This window comes from Echeneis naucrates, chromosome 13 (assembly GCF_900963305.1).
Source record: "Echeneis naucrates chromosome 13, fEcheNa1.1, whole genome shotgun sequence".
Lineage (NCBI taxonomy): Eukaryota > Metazoa > Chordata > Actinopteri > Carangiformes > Echeneidae > Echeneis > Echeneis naucrates.
Window position 1 is genome coordinate 10,635,424 of NC_042523.1, and position 20,064 is coordinate 10,655,487.

General features: G+C 38.7%; 1 protein-coding gene across 2 annotated transcripts in view; it reads left to right on the forward strand.

Moving 5' to 3' along the window:
* Positions 1–8,206, forward strand: part of cadm1b (cell adhesion molecule 1b) — a 132,843-nt gene extending 124,637 nt beyond the window's left edge. For both annotated transcript variants that reach the window (XM_029518085.1, XM_029518084.1), the window contains 2 exons: positions 4,923–5,051; positions 5,205–8,206. In XM_029518085.1, the coding sequence (XP_029373945.1) occupies positions 4,923–5,051; positions 5,205–5,323 (248 nt within the window). In that variant the 3' untranslated portion in view covers positions 5,324–8,206. The remainder of the gene's footprint in view (positions 1–4,922; positions 5,052–5,204) is intronic.
* Positions 8,207–20,064: the final 11,858 nt, after the last annotated feature.

A 20,064-nucleotide genomic window follows, 5' to 3' on the forward strand; every position in this document is an offset into this window, starting at 1 on the left:
TACTGTTTTGTCAACCTATTTTGTCGCCTTAATCTCCGCTGGGGGAAAAAAACAAGTTGAAGGGAGAGTATGTAGTGGAGATGAGTGCTAACGGCTTCTTTCAGCAGAATTTCCTTTCAATATCGCTACAGATACAATAAACAACCATCCAGTAATTCAAATTCACTGTAACAATTTCCATTTTTCGCCATTTTATTAGTTGGCGCTGGACTTGCAGTTGTATTTCTGTACCTCTGTGAAATGTTAGAGGTGTGTTTGTACATCTTCAAATCATCGCTTGGGTTATTACAAAGGACTCCGAATCAATTTAGCGTTCGAACAGTGGCACTGAAATTCAGCTGAGGAAAATATTGTGCTCTGTTGATGGTCTGCTACAATAGTAATGTGAAAAATAAAATGATTTGGCTGAGATTGTCCATGTATGCTCATCTCATTACATTCATTTCCTTTTCAAACAACAAGATATACAAAAGCCACGGATGTTAGTGCTTCAGTGCTGCAAAATGGCAATTGAAGGTCCTTAAGTTGATTCTGCAGCAACGCGCCATTGTCCTGTTACCGTTCAGGAAAGAGTTACTGGGAGAGTCTATTTAGAGCGAGTGAAGCCTTTGTTCTATCAATGCAAGAGAGTCATTGTTTCAATTATGCCCATGTAATTACATCTATAAATTTGTATGGGTTAGCGTAGATGTGTGTGATATGACCGGTCGTGTGAAGTATATTTTAAAAGAAGAAATATGTGGAAACTGAAATTATATTCCCTATAATCAGTCTGGTCACAATCTTGGCGCTCTGATCTCCAAGCTGACAGATAAGTCTGATAGGATGCTCTGTTACTGGCCAGCGTGGCAGTTAGTCATTCTCATACAGAGACAGAAAGGTGCTACTAGGAGTTCAGCAGAGCAGATTTCACCACTGTGCAGACACAGGCATCAGTTGCAAATCCTCTTTATTCCCCCATAAATCCCCACGGCTGTGCACATCCTGTTAGAACGCTGGTGTGGGCATGTCAGCACTTCCCGATCGACCCATGAGCAGAGCTGCACTGGCTGTATGGACACCAGCTACATTACAGACATAATCAAATTCTACTTATTTCAACTATAATAACACTGTCTGTCATTTGGTGGTATTTTCTTCCTATTCCAAGTACCTTGTGGCATCATGAATGTATATATACATAGTGCTGACAGCCACATGGTATCACATGCCTGAGCCTGGATTTGTTAGAGCATTGAACTAATTTCACAGAAATATTGTAACTGCTATACTGCATGTCGCTTGATGATGATATGAGATTGAGTTCAGGGTCAAGTAGGCAAGAACTTTATACTCCTATTTCATTGTCACCCAAACGCTGTAAGTGGACAAAATAATATGAACATGATTAACAAAACGCCAGTCCAAAAGAACTTAACTTAACTCAATCGAACCAACAGCCTGTGAACAGCTCAACTTACTCTGGCTCTTTTGGGGGTACCTGGCTTCAGTGAGACCAACATTGGCTGTCCTGGAAAATCTCTCTCTCACAAAGCTGGCTGTCAATTGAATCTGTTCAAATCTGGGTTTACCGATACAGCTACAAGTGTGTTCATGTGAAAGAGTCAAAGTTCTTAATGACAAGCAACATTGCCCAAACCATGAATGAAGTATTTTAATATGACATGAGACATGACATAAAATGACACTTACTACGTTATTATTTAGTTTGATAGCCCTTTATTCATGGTCACATGGTCAGCCTGGAACAGCAAAATAACTTTAATAATTTTAATGATTGTAAAAACATCTACTGATTTTTGATCACTTTTCTATGATAAAATCCTGCAGAAACTACAGCTGAAGTTTTTACTGTGATATGATTGTTCAAGTAAACAGTTGGGCAGTCGACATGCTTTAATCTGATTTTCTGAGTAGTTGGTCTTGAAGCAGTAGTTACCATAGTGATCATCTCTGCTTGGCAATAGGGCTCATGATGCTGAAAAATGGAGATAAGAATAAAGACAGGTGGATAAGTAAGTATGTTGTAGCGTCACAGCAACATGGAAGACATTCTCCAGCAATTTATCATTTCATTTATCATTTTTCATTTGTCTAGTAGCAGGGTTAGGGTTAGGGCTAGTAATTCCGGGGCAGATTGATTCCTAGGATCCATGTGGTAATAACTGGTGTAGTTTCATTCTAAAGCAAGACACTGAAGTGAGTAGTTGTACAACACTGCAAAGCACACTGGATATAAGCATATAAATGCACTTAAAAAAAAACACCATCGGATGTCACAAATTAATGCCATGTATTACTTAATAAGTGCCCTGCACCAGGAGGCATTCTGAATGTCTGCCACCATATCAGGTAACAATTAAAAGCTGCTATCAGGCATAAAAACTTTGGGGAAAATGAATGGGTCACTCACTGGCTTCACTCAGGCTTCACTGAAAACACATATATGGTTAGCTGCTCCGTCAGACATTCACCCGTTATAGTTGGAAGTAGTCTACATTCCCATGTGCAAATAGCATTGTTGGCTACAAAAACCTTGGTAAAGGTAACATCTGCCTTATTGATGATGATGATAATAGGGCATCGGGCTCAGGGAAATTAATATTTCTATACTAACTACAAAAGCAAGAATCCTCAGGTAAAGATTGAGACCCCCAAACCCAATAACAGACCCTGATATATTGTTATTCAGAGTTATTTTTAATTCCATAGCCAGCAAAAATGCTGTACATCTGTCTTATCAACTACTCTTCAAGACTAGAGACATTTATTGTGAAATAACCTTTACAACACTTCAGACTCTTGTATTGCATTATATTATGTAGCACATCTTATCTCCTTACAATATAATACACTCAAACAGCAACACCCTGAAATAAATAAAGATGAGCACAACAGTAATATTTATTGGATGTATATTGAATTCAATATAATGTTTTTGTGCCCCTCCTCTTTAATAAATACCTAACCGACAGAAAATCAGTGTTCAGTTCTGTACTTGATATAGTCAACATGATATGCAACCAACCATAACAGTCGATACTGTTGGCGCTATGGGATTTTAGTTTTTCTGACATTTCTGTGATAAAGGCTCAGTGATTACTCTGGGCAGATTTTTCTACCTGTTAAATAAAACTCCTCCTCACAGTGCAGAGGCGGCTGAGACCCTGCATGTTTCATAGCGGATGTGTCAAATGGAAGACAGTGTGGAACAAGGTGAGGGCAGGAAGGCGTGGGGGAGTGAGAGAGAGGACAGGACCGGGCACAGGCCGGGTAGCACGTGCATGTTCATTAGCATGGAGCATGGGCTGTTCCCTTTTCTCAAAGAGCTAGCTGCGCTATCTGACATCCCCGATCCGGTAAACAAACTGCGCCCGGCACGCTTCACACATACCAATGCACAGTGGCGGCTTGCTCAGTGAAGATGAGTCCATTTTAAGAGAGCGCTCAACTGAAACAAAAGTTTTCTCATTAATTAGCTTCATTGCAGTTCTCCCTCCAAGATGGCCTCACAGCTTAAATAAAGTGTTGTTCTTCGGTTGAGATGTGAAATGTGTCACCAGACTCCTCAGCTCCACTTATTACGCCCTCACAGTGTTGAGAAATACTGCAATCTCTGCTCGTCTTTTATCAAAATCATTCAAGTTCAAACCATGACTAGTGAGAGTGATGGAAAATTGAGCTGCTCTCTCAAGCAGCAAAGAACAGTGCAGCCATTCCATCACCAGCCACTCCTCCATCAGTCCAAATGTGCCCAGATATAGACTATTAGATAAATGCCTCTGAACTATTCTGAGACTGGAAATTTAAAGGCTTCAAATTTTGCCTTGTTCTTCCGCGGTGTGCGAATAAATCTGGCTAAATGCTGGACAGCGGCGCTCTCGGACACCTGTGGCAACCACGTACTTCTCCACACGGGGACACCACCTGCCAATTTATCTCTAAACTTCTGATGATTGAACTCTATAACTTCCAGGAATGGCCTCTTAAATCACAATGTATTTTACACAGTGTGAACTCTCACTGAAATTGCAAAGGTTGTCTAATGTTACATTGTCGAAATAACTGTCTTTACAACAATCTGAAGCTTTGAAAATGTTCATATAATGAGCTGGGCAAGAGCCACAAATGTAGTTTATAACCAGGAGAGGCACTGAACTTCATCTTAAAAATGTTATTGCAATGAATATTGTATTCAGGGTTTTTGTTTGTTTGGTTTTGTTTTTTGATTCAAGCAGTAGTTCTATATTTTAAATAAAAGTGCCCTTTATTGTTGAGAATTAACAGAGAAATTTGTGCCACTCTTATCTCTGTGTGAGACTACAGCCAGTAGCCAGTTGATTAGCTGTGAAACCTGTTAAACAGCCCTGTTAATGAACTTCAGAGGTGCATTCAAGTGAGTTTTAGTAGATCCTAAGCAGGCGCTAACTGTAGCTTCATATTTTCTGAATGTTAAGAGCGAGCTGAGGAATTAAAGGCATTTCTCCCAAAGTGCTCCCCAAACATTCCTTTAGATACAACATGTAAATGGATTTTGTGATTGATTTTTGATTTTGACTTTGAATTATTGGGTGGCCAATCACTAAGTGTAAAGCTGGGAAGGAAAGTCTGTCCACTATGAATACTGGCAGGGATTTAAAGGATTTGTCAGTAAGTAACTAAATGGTATAACAGCCTCTTTGTGGGATATTATGCCTGATGGACAAATGTGTACCTCTGTGTCATTTAATTTTTACTGGTGAAATACATAAATGCACATTTTTTTCATGTGAAAATGTTTTCAGAAAAAACAAACCACATTAGGCAATTTTGGCAGCCTAATGATTTATTTAGCGTTGTTTTGAACGTGGACGTCTGTGTGGCGGATTTAACCTGAGAAGGTCCCAATCATGAATTTTTTACAGTTATTGTCCTGTTTTCAGACTCCAGAGCCGGCGAGGGGGCACCGCAGAAAATTGACCATGCTGTCATCGGAGGAGTCGTTGCCGTGGTGATGTTTGCCATCCTCTGTGCACTCATTGTTCTTGGTCGATACTTTGCTAGACACAAAGGTAAAACACCAGCAGTGCAATCACACTTGATCATGAACATCTTAGAGTTCAAGTGTTCTTTGGTGTGCGTGGTGTGCAATAGGACTGAAGTGACACAAGAGGACGAGGAGGTGCCGGAGGTGTTTCGGCTAATTTGTCTGTACTCTTTGGCAGGAACTTACTTCACACACGAAGCCAAAGGGGCAGACGATGCAGCCGACGCAGACACGGCCATCATCAATGCGGAGGGCGGACACAACAACACAGATGAGAAGAAGGAGTATTATATCTAAACTGGACAGGCCAGGAGAGACGGGTGGGAAAGCTGCTGGTGAAGGTGGTGCTGTAGCTGTAGGAGCATTATGTCTAACTCTGATTGGTTACAAGACGGCTTAAGGGCAGGGAGGGCAAGATTAAAAGAGGAAGAGGAGAAAGAAAAAATTATATGTCAGACTGCCGTGGCCGTGTGGGAATGAGAGCCGTTGCTGAGTCTCCTATCCGACCCTTCCTGGACTGCTGGGGCATATTCTGTACAGTTCGATTATTTTACAGACAATTTTGTGCCTTGTTCTATTTCGTTTGTTTCATTTGTTGTCAATGTGTGCCGCAGCTAGCTTTTAGTTCATGTACCCAGATCTGAGGAGCCAGCTCATCCACACTTGAGTAAATCTCCAGAGTTCAGTAACTGGAATACAGTGTCAACACATTTTATCCTCAGTGGGTCAGAAATCCAACAATCCCTGCGAGTGCATCACCAACTCAAAATATGTGCAGGTCTGATTGGTTTTCAGCTTGGTATTTCAGCTCAGATATCCCACCACCCTTTTGAGGTCACTGTGTTGATGACTAACGTAACAGTCGTGATTAATCTTGCTCACAATAGAATGTATTTGTTCCTGAAAGTGGCGTAGGAGTGCTGTTCAGTATCATTTCATACCAAACCGCAAAGTACAACTGGTTCCTTGTTGGCTTCAAGAAAACATCTGAAAAATTAGATGTAAGGTCAGTTTAGCATTTGTTTAGGCTATTGTGGAGTACAGTCTAAGATTTCCCTACAGCTGTATTGTGCCATGATATGAAGTTAAAATTTCTATAATGGGGATCTCAATTGTTCTTTCGTTTTAAAGCTCTGCATCAGGATTTTTTTATTATTATTATTATTATTATTATTTTACTGATTTAGAGAGCAGCAATTGACAATAGCAGAATATTTACTATCATCTGCTTTCTTCCCTTTTTGTGACATTAGCTTGTTCTGAAAACCAATAAAAAAAAAAAAGAAAAGAAAAAAAGAGATGGCCAACATTTTTGGAAATATACGCGCACACCTTCTTGCTGAGAGTTAGATGAAAGTATTGATGTCACTCTTATATGTGCAATAAATGCAGCGCTGCAGCTTGCAGGTGGTTATCTTAGCCACAGCTAGACTGGCTTTCTCTGATGTTCAAACGTACAGCTACCTTCAGCCCTCCATGTAACTGCAATGTGTCATTTTTACACTCGGGTTTTAAAAACTAAACTAAACTAAACATGTTACAAAGAAAGCTTTTACAGTTCATAGGTGGATTTGCAACATTCGGACAGTTGGACTAGCTGTTTCTTACTTTTGTGCAAAGCTAAACTAATTATCTGCCGACTATAGCCTCATATTTACTGTGCAAACATGACGGTGGTTTCAATCATCTCGTCCAGCTTTTGTCAAGGAGGTGTTTTGCCCAAAATGTCAAAACTATTTCTTCAAAAGCATTTTCTGAATCTAGATTTACATTTACTTTTCCTGACTGTTTTCATCAGACTTCTTCTTCATTTTGTTATATTTTTGGGAAAGATGGACCAAAAAAAAAAAGAAAGAAAAAGGTAGAAAGTGTTGCCCTCATGGTTTGAGCTAAAAGTATTTCCTCTCTGTTGGCTGCAGGTTCAGAGTATTAATACTCTCTAATACCTAAAAGCGACCAGTCCTGCAGCATTGATTTTTAAAATGTAAAGAAATGGAATATTTGTTAGATCTTGGTACAGACTGCTGTGTGTGTTTATGGTTAAAAGATTACATGTTTTCCCATTTTCATACCATCCACATGATCAACCTTAGACCAAACAACATCACTATGCTTTTGTCCATTTATGGAGGGAAAAAGTATTTACTTCAGTGGCTGAAAGTCCACTTTGCAGAGTGCTTCTCTGTAAATAATCGATTTTTATCTGATAATACAGTATATTGAGCATTTAACTGGAAATGTTACAAGGACTTTGGTTTATTTTATTTTTCAAGGTTTTATCTTTTTATTTGCTTGTATTGTGTTAAAGGAAGGAACGAATGTCACACATTCATTGGCATTTTCCTTTCAGTGATGTACAAAGTATCAAGCAAGTGAAAAAAGATTCACTGCTTATTTTGTGGCTTAAAAATCCTTGCTACACAGACTCTTTGCCCTTGCCCACACCCGAGTATAAAGACATTCAATCAGTACAAACATGAATGAGTTATATTTTCTTGCTGTCTGTAAAGACGTTTTACCTTTGGGCTGTAAATCTTTGATAACATGTGAGGCAGAGAGCCGCTACAAGTTATCAAAGATTTGCATAGAGCTTGAGACCTGTTTTGGGAAAGATCATTTTCTTAATGTCATCCAGCAGCCTCAAACTTCACAGAAGAGCCGTCTCTTGTAAAAAATGTTTTTGTGTGTTTGTTTGTTTTTTGTTTTTTTTTTTTTTGTATTTTCCCCACGATCTAATTAAATCAGAAGATCCTATGCTCGCAGGCAGAGACCATAAATGCTTCATGCCTCTTACTCTGTCACAGCCAGAAGCGAAAAACCTGTTTGGTAATCAGTAAGTGATTTAATTGTATTGCCTGAATTATGGGAAAAAAAAAATCTGTAAATGTATTGAAAAAAGATAACCACTGCCTTAAACCCACCTCTTGATACTTATCACTATAAAAGAAAAGACTGAAGGACTTAATTTAGTGCCTTCTTTGATTTTGAGGCATATGGTTAGTATCGTACAGTATCCTCATGTACACTCTTAGAGTATATCTTGTATATTTCCGTTCTTTCTAACTTCCAGGGCCAGTACTTATCCACATTGTTCACACACCATAGACCACCATCAAATATACGACATGGAGCATAAAATAAAAAGCTCGAATGAGTTTGATATTTCAAAAAATAAAAATAGGTATTTATTTGTTTACCAGGGTGGTGTGGCAGCTTCCTCTGACTCGAATGTCATATGCCAGGATGTAGTGTATTTTCTTGATTAGTGATCGCAAAACAATTTCAATTTGGTCTTAATTGTTTTCTCTGCTTCACTTCATTTGTTATTTATTTGGATATCTTCAAGGACAATGCTCAGTATTGTTATCAGAGAGGAATACAGTACTAAAAGCTATAGGAAGGTACAACAAAAGGACATTTTTGTGGATTTTGGAGTTTTGGTGTCATCGAAACAGTTACGTGCATGACAAATGTTTTTTTGGGGTATGATATTTTTCTTAAATGGTTATGAAGTGACTGCTGCTTTTAATTGAGGAACATTAAAAGATTGTCAGAAGCATCATTCTAATCCAATTTTTTTTTTTTTTTTACTTGATATTTAGTGTGTTTGCTTTCACTCTCTCAGGTTCATGAGTGTTAATAGTTGTGTTTTTTGCATCTCAGGTAGAATGCAAATTTAAGGCCCCAAGTATATACTGTAGTACAACAGCTATTCGAAAAGTGAAGAAATCACAAGATGTACATGTTTTTCTCAGTTGTACATGTTTATGTGTTCTTAATATGGTGCACTGTTACAGTAAACGTTAAATATTATTTTGCATAGACCTAGTTCACAAAGAAAGAAAACTAGATTTGTTAAGCAAACAAAAATTATGTACAGTCAGTGTCAACAAAATCACAATGATGTTCATAAATCTTCCTCTTTCACTGTAACACTTACATACAGTATTGGTTATTTAGTAATTATAGGGTGTGACCACAGCCAGACAAGCATCAGTTTGCATTCATTCAATTTTCATACATGAAAAGATGGCGTATTTACTGTGACGAAGTTTTATGAATGATCTGTAACATGTCTTGGATATTTGAAACTCAATGAAACTCTTGTTTCAGCCTGGGGAGGGATGAAGCGGGAGTTGGGGGTTAGTTGTTTTGTTACCTTCAGATGGTTGTTTTTGTTGTTGAATCTTAGATTTCTCTCTGTACCCAGGCGACATTTTTCTTTTGTGTAGTGAAGAGGACATTTCTCATATGACCATGCATATTTTGTATTGGTTAACACCAACATTTTTACGAAAAGAAAAAAAAAAAAATCAGAAGAGTACTTGTCTTAATAAAAAGATATCAATGTTTAAAGCGGTGTTTGCTTCTGTGACTTGATCTAAAGCGGAGTCTTATTTTGTTGTCCTGTCCTGCTTGTCCTGCTGAGTGGCAGCATTTATTCATTTATGTTTACTGTCAAATTTGCTCTATCCATTCTGTGTGCTGAATACTTAAGCTGGGCCCAACCTTCATGTTGAGCTGCAGGCACCGTCAAACTTACAACGAAGAGAAAAATCTTAAAATAAGGCAAAAGTACTGTACAGATGTAGGTGTGATGTGGGTGAAATCTCAGCTCCAATCGGTGACTGACACATGCATGGTGGTTAAGATGGAGGCGAGAAATGTTTTAAATGACAAAATGACTGACACCGACAGGCTTGGGGTGTCAGTTGGTGACACCCGGCTGAACATGTGGATGTTAGTGATTTGACAAATTGATAGGCATTTCAAGGAACAAGACCTAATTCATAACCATAAGCTATTCTGTCATTATAATTCTGTCAGTGTCACCATTTCCCATTACTTTAAGTGATCCATCCCAGGTTAAGGTCAATAACATTATTCAAACTTTAATGGGAATATTTTAACCTCAGAATCCAACCACTTTCCTCCCTCACTCATACAATCACTGAAATATAATGCTTCCCTCAAGGAATATTAAATCCCCGCCTTGTTTTTTTTTTTTTTAACACAGTAGGTTATGAGATTTTTTTAAAATATTTATTTATGCATATGAGGTTAAATTCTTAAATAAAGCATCGGCACCTTAACATGCAGTTAAGGTTGGGGAACTGTCCTTCAAGCTACAGCATCAGCAGCATCATTAAAAAAAAAAAAAAAAAATCTTAAAAGCAGTTACAGTTTTTGTTGTTCGCCTGAACCAGTTTTCAGTTCATCATGAACAAACAAGGGAGATGTTTCAGTTAGACGCTACTAATTCCATTTAAATGTTCAATTTTAATTTAGAATGACATGTTTAAGTGTAATTAGCACAATGGGGAAATTGAGAGTGAACGAATGTCTGAGCATGGCTTGTTTAGTTGCCTAATTGATTGATTGAGATTGATGGCATGTAGCACTTGGCTTGGCTGAGGTATAATTAAATGATGTGGGAATAAATAGTGGGTGAACAACAGCAAACGCAACAGGCTCAGCTGCTGTTTAGCACAAATAGTCAAGGACTTGTATAATCCCCATTTACGTACTCATTACATTCATTCATCTTCCTCCACTTATCAGTTTCCAGTTCACAGGGGTTGCTGGAGCCAATCCCAGCTCACACTGGGTGAGGGCGGGGTCACCCTGGACTGGTCGCCAGTTAATCTGAACATGATGTCTTTGGACCCATGCAGGCCGACCCACAGACCTCGGGCCCAGGAATCGAACGCGCAACCTTCTTGTTGTAAGGTAACAGCACTAACAATATGCCACCATGCTGCCCATTTACGTACACATTGGCTGATTTATTTGATAATGGGACAAGAAATTTATCTAGCATGTCCTTTATAAACTATATTTTTATTCCTTGCAGAGATCCACTCAACGGTCTCTTGTACCACAAGATTCCTTCCTCTTAAGATTTTTTTTTTTTTAGGATAATAACCCTTTGCCTGAAAATACAAATCACAGCATTTTACTTCACTTTTTTTTTTTTTTGTTAAATATAGTAGTATGGCACTTCAGTACATTTCCCATAATGTTGCAATACTGCATGATATTTAAAAGATAGAACAACTGTGAATGGAAATTTTCTCAAAGGTTACACGAATATTAAGGAAAGAAAATGTGCTTTAATTATGCATTTTCATAGGGCACCTTACAGATAGTCTCAAGTATTCCTTCACCGACTCATCATTTCCCTCATCTTTTTTTAACCAACTCTCTTTATTGATTTTCTCATTATGAACATAAAACATAACAGACACCATACACATTTACACATACACGTTTACATATAAAGGTCATTTCAGTTACGTTAACTTGTATATCTCAAATGAATGAAGGGGATTCATTAAAAAAAGATTATATATATTTGTTTCTCACAAAGAGAAGGAAAAAAAACAAACCTAAATAAAAAAGGGAGTAATAAATAAGTAAAACTAAATAATTCTTAATAAATAAATTCTTTCCTTCTATTTGGGGTTGAGAGCACTTCTAAGACTTGTGTCGGGGTTAAAACAATCAATAAACGGCGGCCAGATTCTATAGAACATTCTCTCTTGATTCTTCAGTAAGAATCAGATTTTCTCCAGCATTAAATGTCTCCATAACATCTACTATTTCCCATTTTCAATGATAACCTGCTGTCATTAAACATCTTCACCCACCTAATTTGGACATTGCGATCTTTCATCCACTAACTACTCATGTACTTTAGCTCTTTATGTCACACATTCACTGTGAATATGTGAATATCTTTATATTAACATCGTTCAACTAGTTCAATATGCAGATATTTTTGTCCTTTTTGATAGATGATGAAAAAAAGCTTTTTTGTTTATTTACAACAGCAACAGCAGAACTATCCCTGGGGGACAGGTGAATGTTTTTTACAAAAGAAATCAAAGCAGGTCTATGACTTTAGCAAGTATATTGAAACCATCTAAAATGCAGTAAGCAGCCCCCACCCCAAATAAAAAAAACACCCAACAACAACATATTAAATTGGTTTTTCTCTTTCACAGAACGTTTCTAAGCATCTCACCACACAAAGTGAAGCAAAGCAGAGAGAGACAGGTTAAGAGCAATTAACAACCTGAGTGTTAGAAATCCCTCAAAAACCAAAGATGGACTCAAGATGGACTCCACCCAAAATGTCTGAAAGCCAGACAAAAAATGTCTGAGTGTTTTTTTAAATGTGTGCATTGTGTGATGATGGTGAGGATGCTAGCAGCTCCGCCGCCAATGGCAGGGAAGTTAGTCCTGAGAGCCCTCGCAGCTCTCCTGCTGTTACAGCTACAAAGAAAAGCCAACAGAAACTAATTGCTAAGTACTGCAGGAAAAGATAACATGCAGGAACAAAAAGCATTAAAAATGAATTCAGTCCAACAAAGACTAACCATGCCAGTCCGTCTATGATGCCAAGTCATGTTCCATGAAACAGATGAGCAACAGAAGAACCTGAATAAATGAGTGAAGAGACAAATGCAGATGCTTCCAAAAAGCCACACTAACATGGCACAATTACACAATTAATAGCCCATCATGCTCCGTGGCATAAAGACACTGAGTACATCCAGTTGATGTCAACTCAAGATAGCAAGATGAAACAATCTACTTGATGTGAATATGATGAAACTTTCAGTCATTATGGGAATGGCCTGCTATTGAGACAATGGCTTTCCGGCCTTCATAGTCATCAGATTTCAATTGAAGTGAACACCTCTGTCCACCAGCATCATCAAAACAAATGAGGGAAAGCTGCAAGAACGTGTTCATATCTCCTGAGTTGAGACCTGTAGAATCAATGCCAAGACCACAGATGCTGTTTTAGAGTCTTGCGGTGATCCAACACTTTAATGGGACACTTTAAGTTGGTTTTTCCTTTAATTTGTTGCCCATCTGCAGTTGTTTCAAACAATGATGAAGGACAAGCACCTGAAGCCTGGGATAACCACAACACAATTATCTCTGACTGCTACAGTATGACCCAGAGAAATCTGCATTAATTAAAGCACGCACAACCAGCCTGTTAATCCTGTATGAAAGTGTCAGGGAGAGGAGACTTGTGTTTGTGAGGTGATTAACTCCAAACCTGAAAGATGCTGCGAGCAGCACTATACTGTAGGCTCTAATGTCAGCGATGTTGCTGCTTGATGTTTAATAGTCCGATATTTAATCAGAGAGTGATGTTTACCAGAGGGAGAAAATGTGCTCAGTGTTGATGTGAAAGTTTTAGGTGTTATTAATTAGAAAAGGCCATGAAAACTCTCCCCACCACCAAAAATAAGGTTAAGTGTCTCAGACAGGAAATCTGTAATTATCTGCTGCACCCAAGCTTCAAGAAGCGTTCTCTGAAGTTCCCCAATTCAAATCTCAAGGTGACTCCTTTCTGCAAAGGCAGGGATGTTTTCTTTTCCCAAATTTACATTGATGTTCCACTTCATAGCCACCACCCAGATACAATAAGGAAGGCAAACATTTCCCACTCTTCTTTATCTTTTTTTATTCTGCTACATCTGTGTGTAATCTTTCTGTCATATTTAGCATTGTTGATGCATCATTAATTTTCAGTTAAAGTAACTTTTAATTTGAAACACTTAGATATCTGTTCACGATTATCTTTTTTAAGATAGCTATAAAAAAATTCAGTTGTTGCAATACAAGTTTATTTAGTCTCCAGCTTCTTTCTGATACGCCGAAACATTGCTATGGATGTTTTTTCACTCATGTTTTTTGTGTGTGTTTCTCTTGTCAGCATATGAAAGTGTTCTATTTTTGTGGGACAGCCTGTTACAGTCTAAAAAAAATGTCTGTACACAGCCTTGAAGTCAGTCACAAGGAGCTTCAGTGAGCCGGTGAGTTGCTGAAAGAACGTTGCTGTCTCAATAATTTATCAGTCTGAGTCTATTTTCACTTATGAAGTTAATTAGTTAGGTAATTAAAAGTTAAAATTTTAAATTAAATTAGTATTGAATTCATCCACAGGGCCTTCACCTGGAAAGAAAGGCATGATGGGAAGAAGTTCATCAGCTTAAATGAGCTTGAATTTAAATTCAATTTCATTTTGGAAGATGTGGGTAGGTTAATTTTTTATTTTTTTTTTATCAGTTTCATGCTCTGTGACCTCTGCAGTCCCTCGTTTTTTAAATTTTAATTACAGATGGCAACACAGTGCATGATAGCAATTCAGATTTGATTCATTTTGTTACTGCTTTCCACATTAGGATTTCACTATATATAAAAAACTGTTCCCGGAACGCCAGAATATCAAAACCAATTTCTTTACAGAAAGAGTAAAATATGTTTAGCATTCATATCCAGAAAAAACACGGAGACTGAGGAACTAAATTGATCATAACAGAATCATAAACATAAACTAAACCATAAAGGGAGCTTAAGTAAATGAAATCACCTGAATTACAGAAGCCAAATCTACTTCTGTCATAATGGACTATTTAGCTTTCAGCAACTTATCTTCCGGGAAGACATTATGACGTAAAGAGCAGCTACTGGTATATTTTATGTGATACATTTATTTGCTAAGATCTTGAAACATAGCTGAATTTGATTGTACAAAGGAAAAAGTTGGGTTCAGAGCACAGCACAAATCTTTTGCCCAAAGGTAAAATTCCTTTGATAATTTTCTGTAACAAGGTAAGACGCAAAATAATTATTGTGTTGTAACTTTGTGTGGCAGCACAGATAAAGACAGTCAGGAAATAGGGGTTTGCGGACAAATACAGAGAAACGTTTGGTATTTATTTCCTTTGTTCAGCTGTGCAAAGGATTCAGTTGTTGCTTGGTATAACATTGCTGAGCAGAGCTGTTTATCCACTTTCCCTGTGTGGTCATCTCTACACATCTAGTTCAGAGTTTACATTCATACCCCAGTTCAGCTTGCACACATGCAAAACACATAATCCACCACAAGAAGTGGAAAGCCATCATCTAATACACTATTCTTGTGCTATCACTGGGTAGTCATTCTAAGACATGAAAGGCTGAGCCGGGGATGCAGTAAGTACTCAGTGTTAGCACACTCTTATACCAAGTCATTGTGATGTGAACAAAGGAAAAATGAGACAGTGAAACAAGAAAACAACAGAGACAAGTTAATGGAAATAAAATGGAACACACTTTTTTACAGCACTTAATTAGTATTTTGAGGAATAGTAATACTATCAAGTTATGTTATTTTAAGACTTTTCAAGAATTGTAGCCAGGATGAACAATGCTCTCCAATAACACATTAGGCCCTTTAGCCTGTCAAGACAGGCTGTCACTTCTTGCTCGTTAATTGCTCAGTAATTTGTTGCATTTCAGCGTGGAGCTGAACTGTGTCTGAATTATTTACATTTAATTATTCATTAATTCATCTTCAACCACTTATCTGTTTCCGGGTTGCGGGAGGTGCTCGAGCCAATCCCAGCTCACACTGGGTGAGGGCCGGGTACACCCTGGACAGGTCTCCAGTCCATCACAGGGCCAACACACAGCGACACACACACTCACACTGACACACAGTGTAACCGAGAATTCATTTATCACATCAGGTTTGGAAGAACAAACAACTTTGTTTTTGCTCGGCTATAGAAAACTATAAACACCAGATGGTAAAAATAAAGCTTTGAACCATATTACATGTTATTGTACATGTACTCACTTCATTTGAAACTAGAGAGAGAGATTTAAAAAAAAAAAAAATACTCTGCCTCTGCCCTAAAGCATATTTGATTTAGTCCAATCTAAAAAGGGCATGTCAGAAAGATAAATTATATACGAGCATGCTTTGTTTCTTAACATAGAAATTAGATTGAGGTCTTGAATGCATGAATTAAATACTTGCAAAATTACAGAAGGTGTCGCCTGAAGTGAGTAGAAGCTTTCTGTTCTGCTCAGTAAAATGACTGCACGGATATAATTACTTTCCTGCCCAGTTATGAGTTTCTCTTGTTAACGTGCAATTTTTATCCTCTGTTTGTTTCATGTCCACCAAATCTTACCTGTCTGACTTCAGGCTGCCTGGCCAACCATAAATTAGTGCATTTTGTCCACCTGCAATAGCAGCACACCATTAGCAAGCATGCACCCTTTGAGTCGGCACAGCAACCGAGTGTGCGGCTGTTTACTCTGGCCTCTCATCTGATGGCTAGACTAAATGCTCAGTGATCCAGATGGGAGCTTTAAACAAACCCTTTTTTTTTCCTGATGGATAAAACCTGTTCTCTGTGGCCTGGAACCTGTTGAATTGATTGGCTTTTGTTCCTATTTCCTCATTAGTAATGCCTTATGGTTTTAAATTTTACGAAATTCAAAATCATTGAACTGTAATCAACACCAAAGAGTCATGCCCCAAATAACAGATGTATCATTTGCAAGTAAATGCCCCAGATGGATTCACATGGCTAAAGCTTATTCAACTGGTGGTTACCTTTTGAACCAACTGTAATGCCTTGGATAATTACATTCTGTTTCTCAGGCTATTATTCATCAGTTAAAGGTCAAGAGCATTATTTGCTACACAAACTGAGCCTTGCATTGTATGGCCCAACACACAGTGTTCTAGGTTCTTAGTCACTTTGATATGCATGTGAATGTCAAATTAAAAAACTGAGCCCCAATCGGCCGGCATTACTTTGAGTGGCTTACCTTTGTGGAAACCTGAGGTCTAATCACTTTCAATCACTAAGCATTGTGTCCCCTCTCCCACCTCCCCCCACCCCCACTAATGCTACCTCTAGAAACCACCTGATGTCTTATTCCAAAAACCATGGCTACACTCCAATAAGGAATGTATTTCTGCCAATAGCATGAGCCTAATTAGATGCCCAAAGTAGTATCAAGGTTTTTTTCACTTGCTCTAATTAAATGAAAATGCATTGTGCTGTTTACTAGATAATCAGCTGAGCTATAGATGATTCCTTCCTTTCTCATATAAATATCAACACTGCATCTTAAAAATAAGTATAGAAATGACGCAAGATCTAGAACTCGCTGGTGATTACCGCAAACAAGACTGCCTCCTCCATAATCAGTGATTTGTTGAATAGAAAACGGGAGGGTTTCTAAAAGTAGAAACTGCCATCTACTTGTTTAACTGTTGTGAAACTCATCTCTTAACCATCAACATGGAGGAGCATGTGGCATCAAGCTAGACAGGCAAGTGTGGATCACACTTTTCCTCTGTCGCACAAACAACGCAAGCCACCAAATTTGGATGTTTGGGCCCGTAATAACATGAGGTTCCTCTCGATTTGTTAGGGCTATTTTAAGGCACAATTTCAGGCCGTCAAACTCAAACTTCTTTATGTACAGTGGCAGTATTATAAAAGACAAGACCTTTTTCCTGCATATTCAGTGAAAGAAAAAAGGCCATATTCAGTAATTTCCAAAATAAGCCTCTGCAGAATTCATATATTCCAAAGAACGTTTTGAGAACTAGCTGCTTCTATCACACCATTTTACTCTACAAAAACGCTCTGCACTTCATAGACAAGATCCATCAAAGAAAAAAAAAAGGAAGTGTACATTCATAAAGTTCCAATAATGTTTTGCAATGGAACATTACACTGTAATGAACAACCAAAAACGGTTCTATATGGAGCCTCTAAAGTGCCATGAACCAGAGAAACACAGCCACCGCCGTGTGCTATATTCCAGATGGAGCTGCAGTAAGAAACATTAAACATTTTAAACTGTTCCGACAGCCCACCATCTCTGTTAAACACAGACCCCACTCTAAAGAAGACCCTGCTTTTCTTGTTCACACTGAAACAAACAAATCCAGCATAATAGGGGCCCAGTCTGTGATTTTACGTAACATGCCAGGACTCAGAGGCACGATGTGCCACACAACAGCGTCTGCGTAAGTCGCACCTTAAATATCAGTGCAGGATTGTGGGCGTTGTGCATAATCTCATTGATTCCTTCAAACCTAGCATTTATAATGCAGGAAACATTTGCACCAGTGCTAGGTGCCAAATAAATGGTTGGATGCGTTACATCAGATGGGTCAGTTTTCACCAAGGATGCCGCTTCCTCTCCATCTCGCTGCAAGGTCACATGCTCCCTATGTTTTTGTACTACAGCATTTACACACAGGTGTCGATGATATGAACACTGGCCTTCAGCCAAAACATAAATCTGCATATTCTCAAGAAACAGTTTATGAACAGGAATTTTGAATATGTCTTTTTCTTTAAACAAAACAGTTAAAGCTGCTGTCAAATTTGTTAAAGTGCACCGACGTTTTAAAACGTCACTCATACTGAGGCCATAAAAAGAAAGTTTGTGGCCGATTCTGCAAAGATTGCAGTGCCACGTGAATGTGGATTAACAGATCTAAATTCACGGAGTAATGTAAACCATCCTGATGTGGTGCTCATTTCAGAGTGTGGCCCTCCTCAAGAGCAATTGGATTTTTTTTAACAATGTTGTTAGTAAGTGGGAAGTGCTCAGAGTGGAGGGGAAGAAGCATGGAACCAAGAGAGAACAGGGAGCCACCGCAAGACAGACTAAGGGCACTGATGCAGCTCAAAGAGATGAGCACCAAAAGCAGAGAAGGCGAAAGAGACAAGCAATTACAACACAATGTATGTAGTTCAGAGAATCCTTTAGGTTGGAGGAGAGTGACCAAATGCAATCTGAATGTGAAAAGGACGACGTAGGACCCTTTCTAATAGGGAATAAAAGCACAGCATCCCAGACTTATCATGCACAGTTTCATTCAAGTCTAAGGAGTCGTCTCCTCAAGTGAGGCAACTGTTACCCTGCGGATCAGCTGCGCCGGGAGAGGTAACGCTCCTTTCACCTTGCACCTGCTGGTGTTTGACACCACACGCTCACATACCCCAACTCTGCATCTGGACGCCACCAGATATTCTTGAATAATTTCTCGTAGAGGTGAAAGGTCTTTTCCCTTTGCAACCGAACTTAGACTTGCTCTGAATTTTTTTCCAACACAGACACATCAAGGCAGGTGCACGCAAGCTCTCCTCTGATATTTCTCACTTTTAAAACCTTCACTGCAGTGAGGGGGAGGTGAAAACTTAGCGGGAGGGACACTGGAGAGGTTTTTTTTTTTTTTTTTTTACTCATTTCATTTGCCCCCTGTTGAAAAATAAGACTTTAACCTGATCCTGAAAGGTAGCATGTCTGAAACACAATCACAATGTCCAGAAAGCAGATGGCTGCCAAGAAGGCAACAATTCTTTCTCTGGAATGCTGAATAATACATCCAAATCTTGCTGTGATCCAGAGAATTCAATAGCCTATAGAAAAGGATTGCTCTCAACATAAACCATTTTGCTAGAGGCCATTCTCTTTCCTCAGGTCCAGTCTCCCATAAATAATTTGCCTTCAACCTTCACATGCATAAAAATTGCAACTTGTTGGTTATGAGAGAGAACACTGAGGATGCACTTTGAATGCCAATGTGGCAATGAATAAACAATGGCTCAGTGCTCCAGGAGCAATGCAGAGCTGCCAGGAGACATTGCTTTGAGTCCACAGGCCCTCTTAATGGTTTCTGCCACAGACCAAGTCTTTCAGTCAGCTGTGAATGGGACGCTGTTTTGACCTGGGGAGGAACACTTTTATAATTTCTAACAAAGCAACAATTCCCATGGCATCCTGGACAACCTTGGCTGATTCCTTCTGATTATCCTCTAGACTCTCAACTCTGTTTAAGACGTAATCGAGTTGGCTTTCTGCAGCAACTACCTTATGGTATGTGTGCAATAGCATCACTTACATTCAGAGGGTGTAATCGACAGCTAAGGTCACTGCCATTGTCAACTGAAGGGATTATGCTTCTACATCCAAGACAAGTAGATATTAGAGCCGTGTCCTTGAAATTCAAAAGCACAACAAAATTAAATGGTCAGCATCCTCAACAGGTATGAAATGTGAGAAGCAATGAGAAGCAAATCAGTGTGTGCATGTGTCTACACGTGTTTGTATGTTTGATCTCCGCAAAATGCAACAGGAGTGTTGTATTTTCTGAAGTACTGCAGTGCCACCTGGTGGTCAGAAGACAGAATTGTTCAGATGAA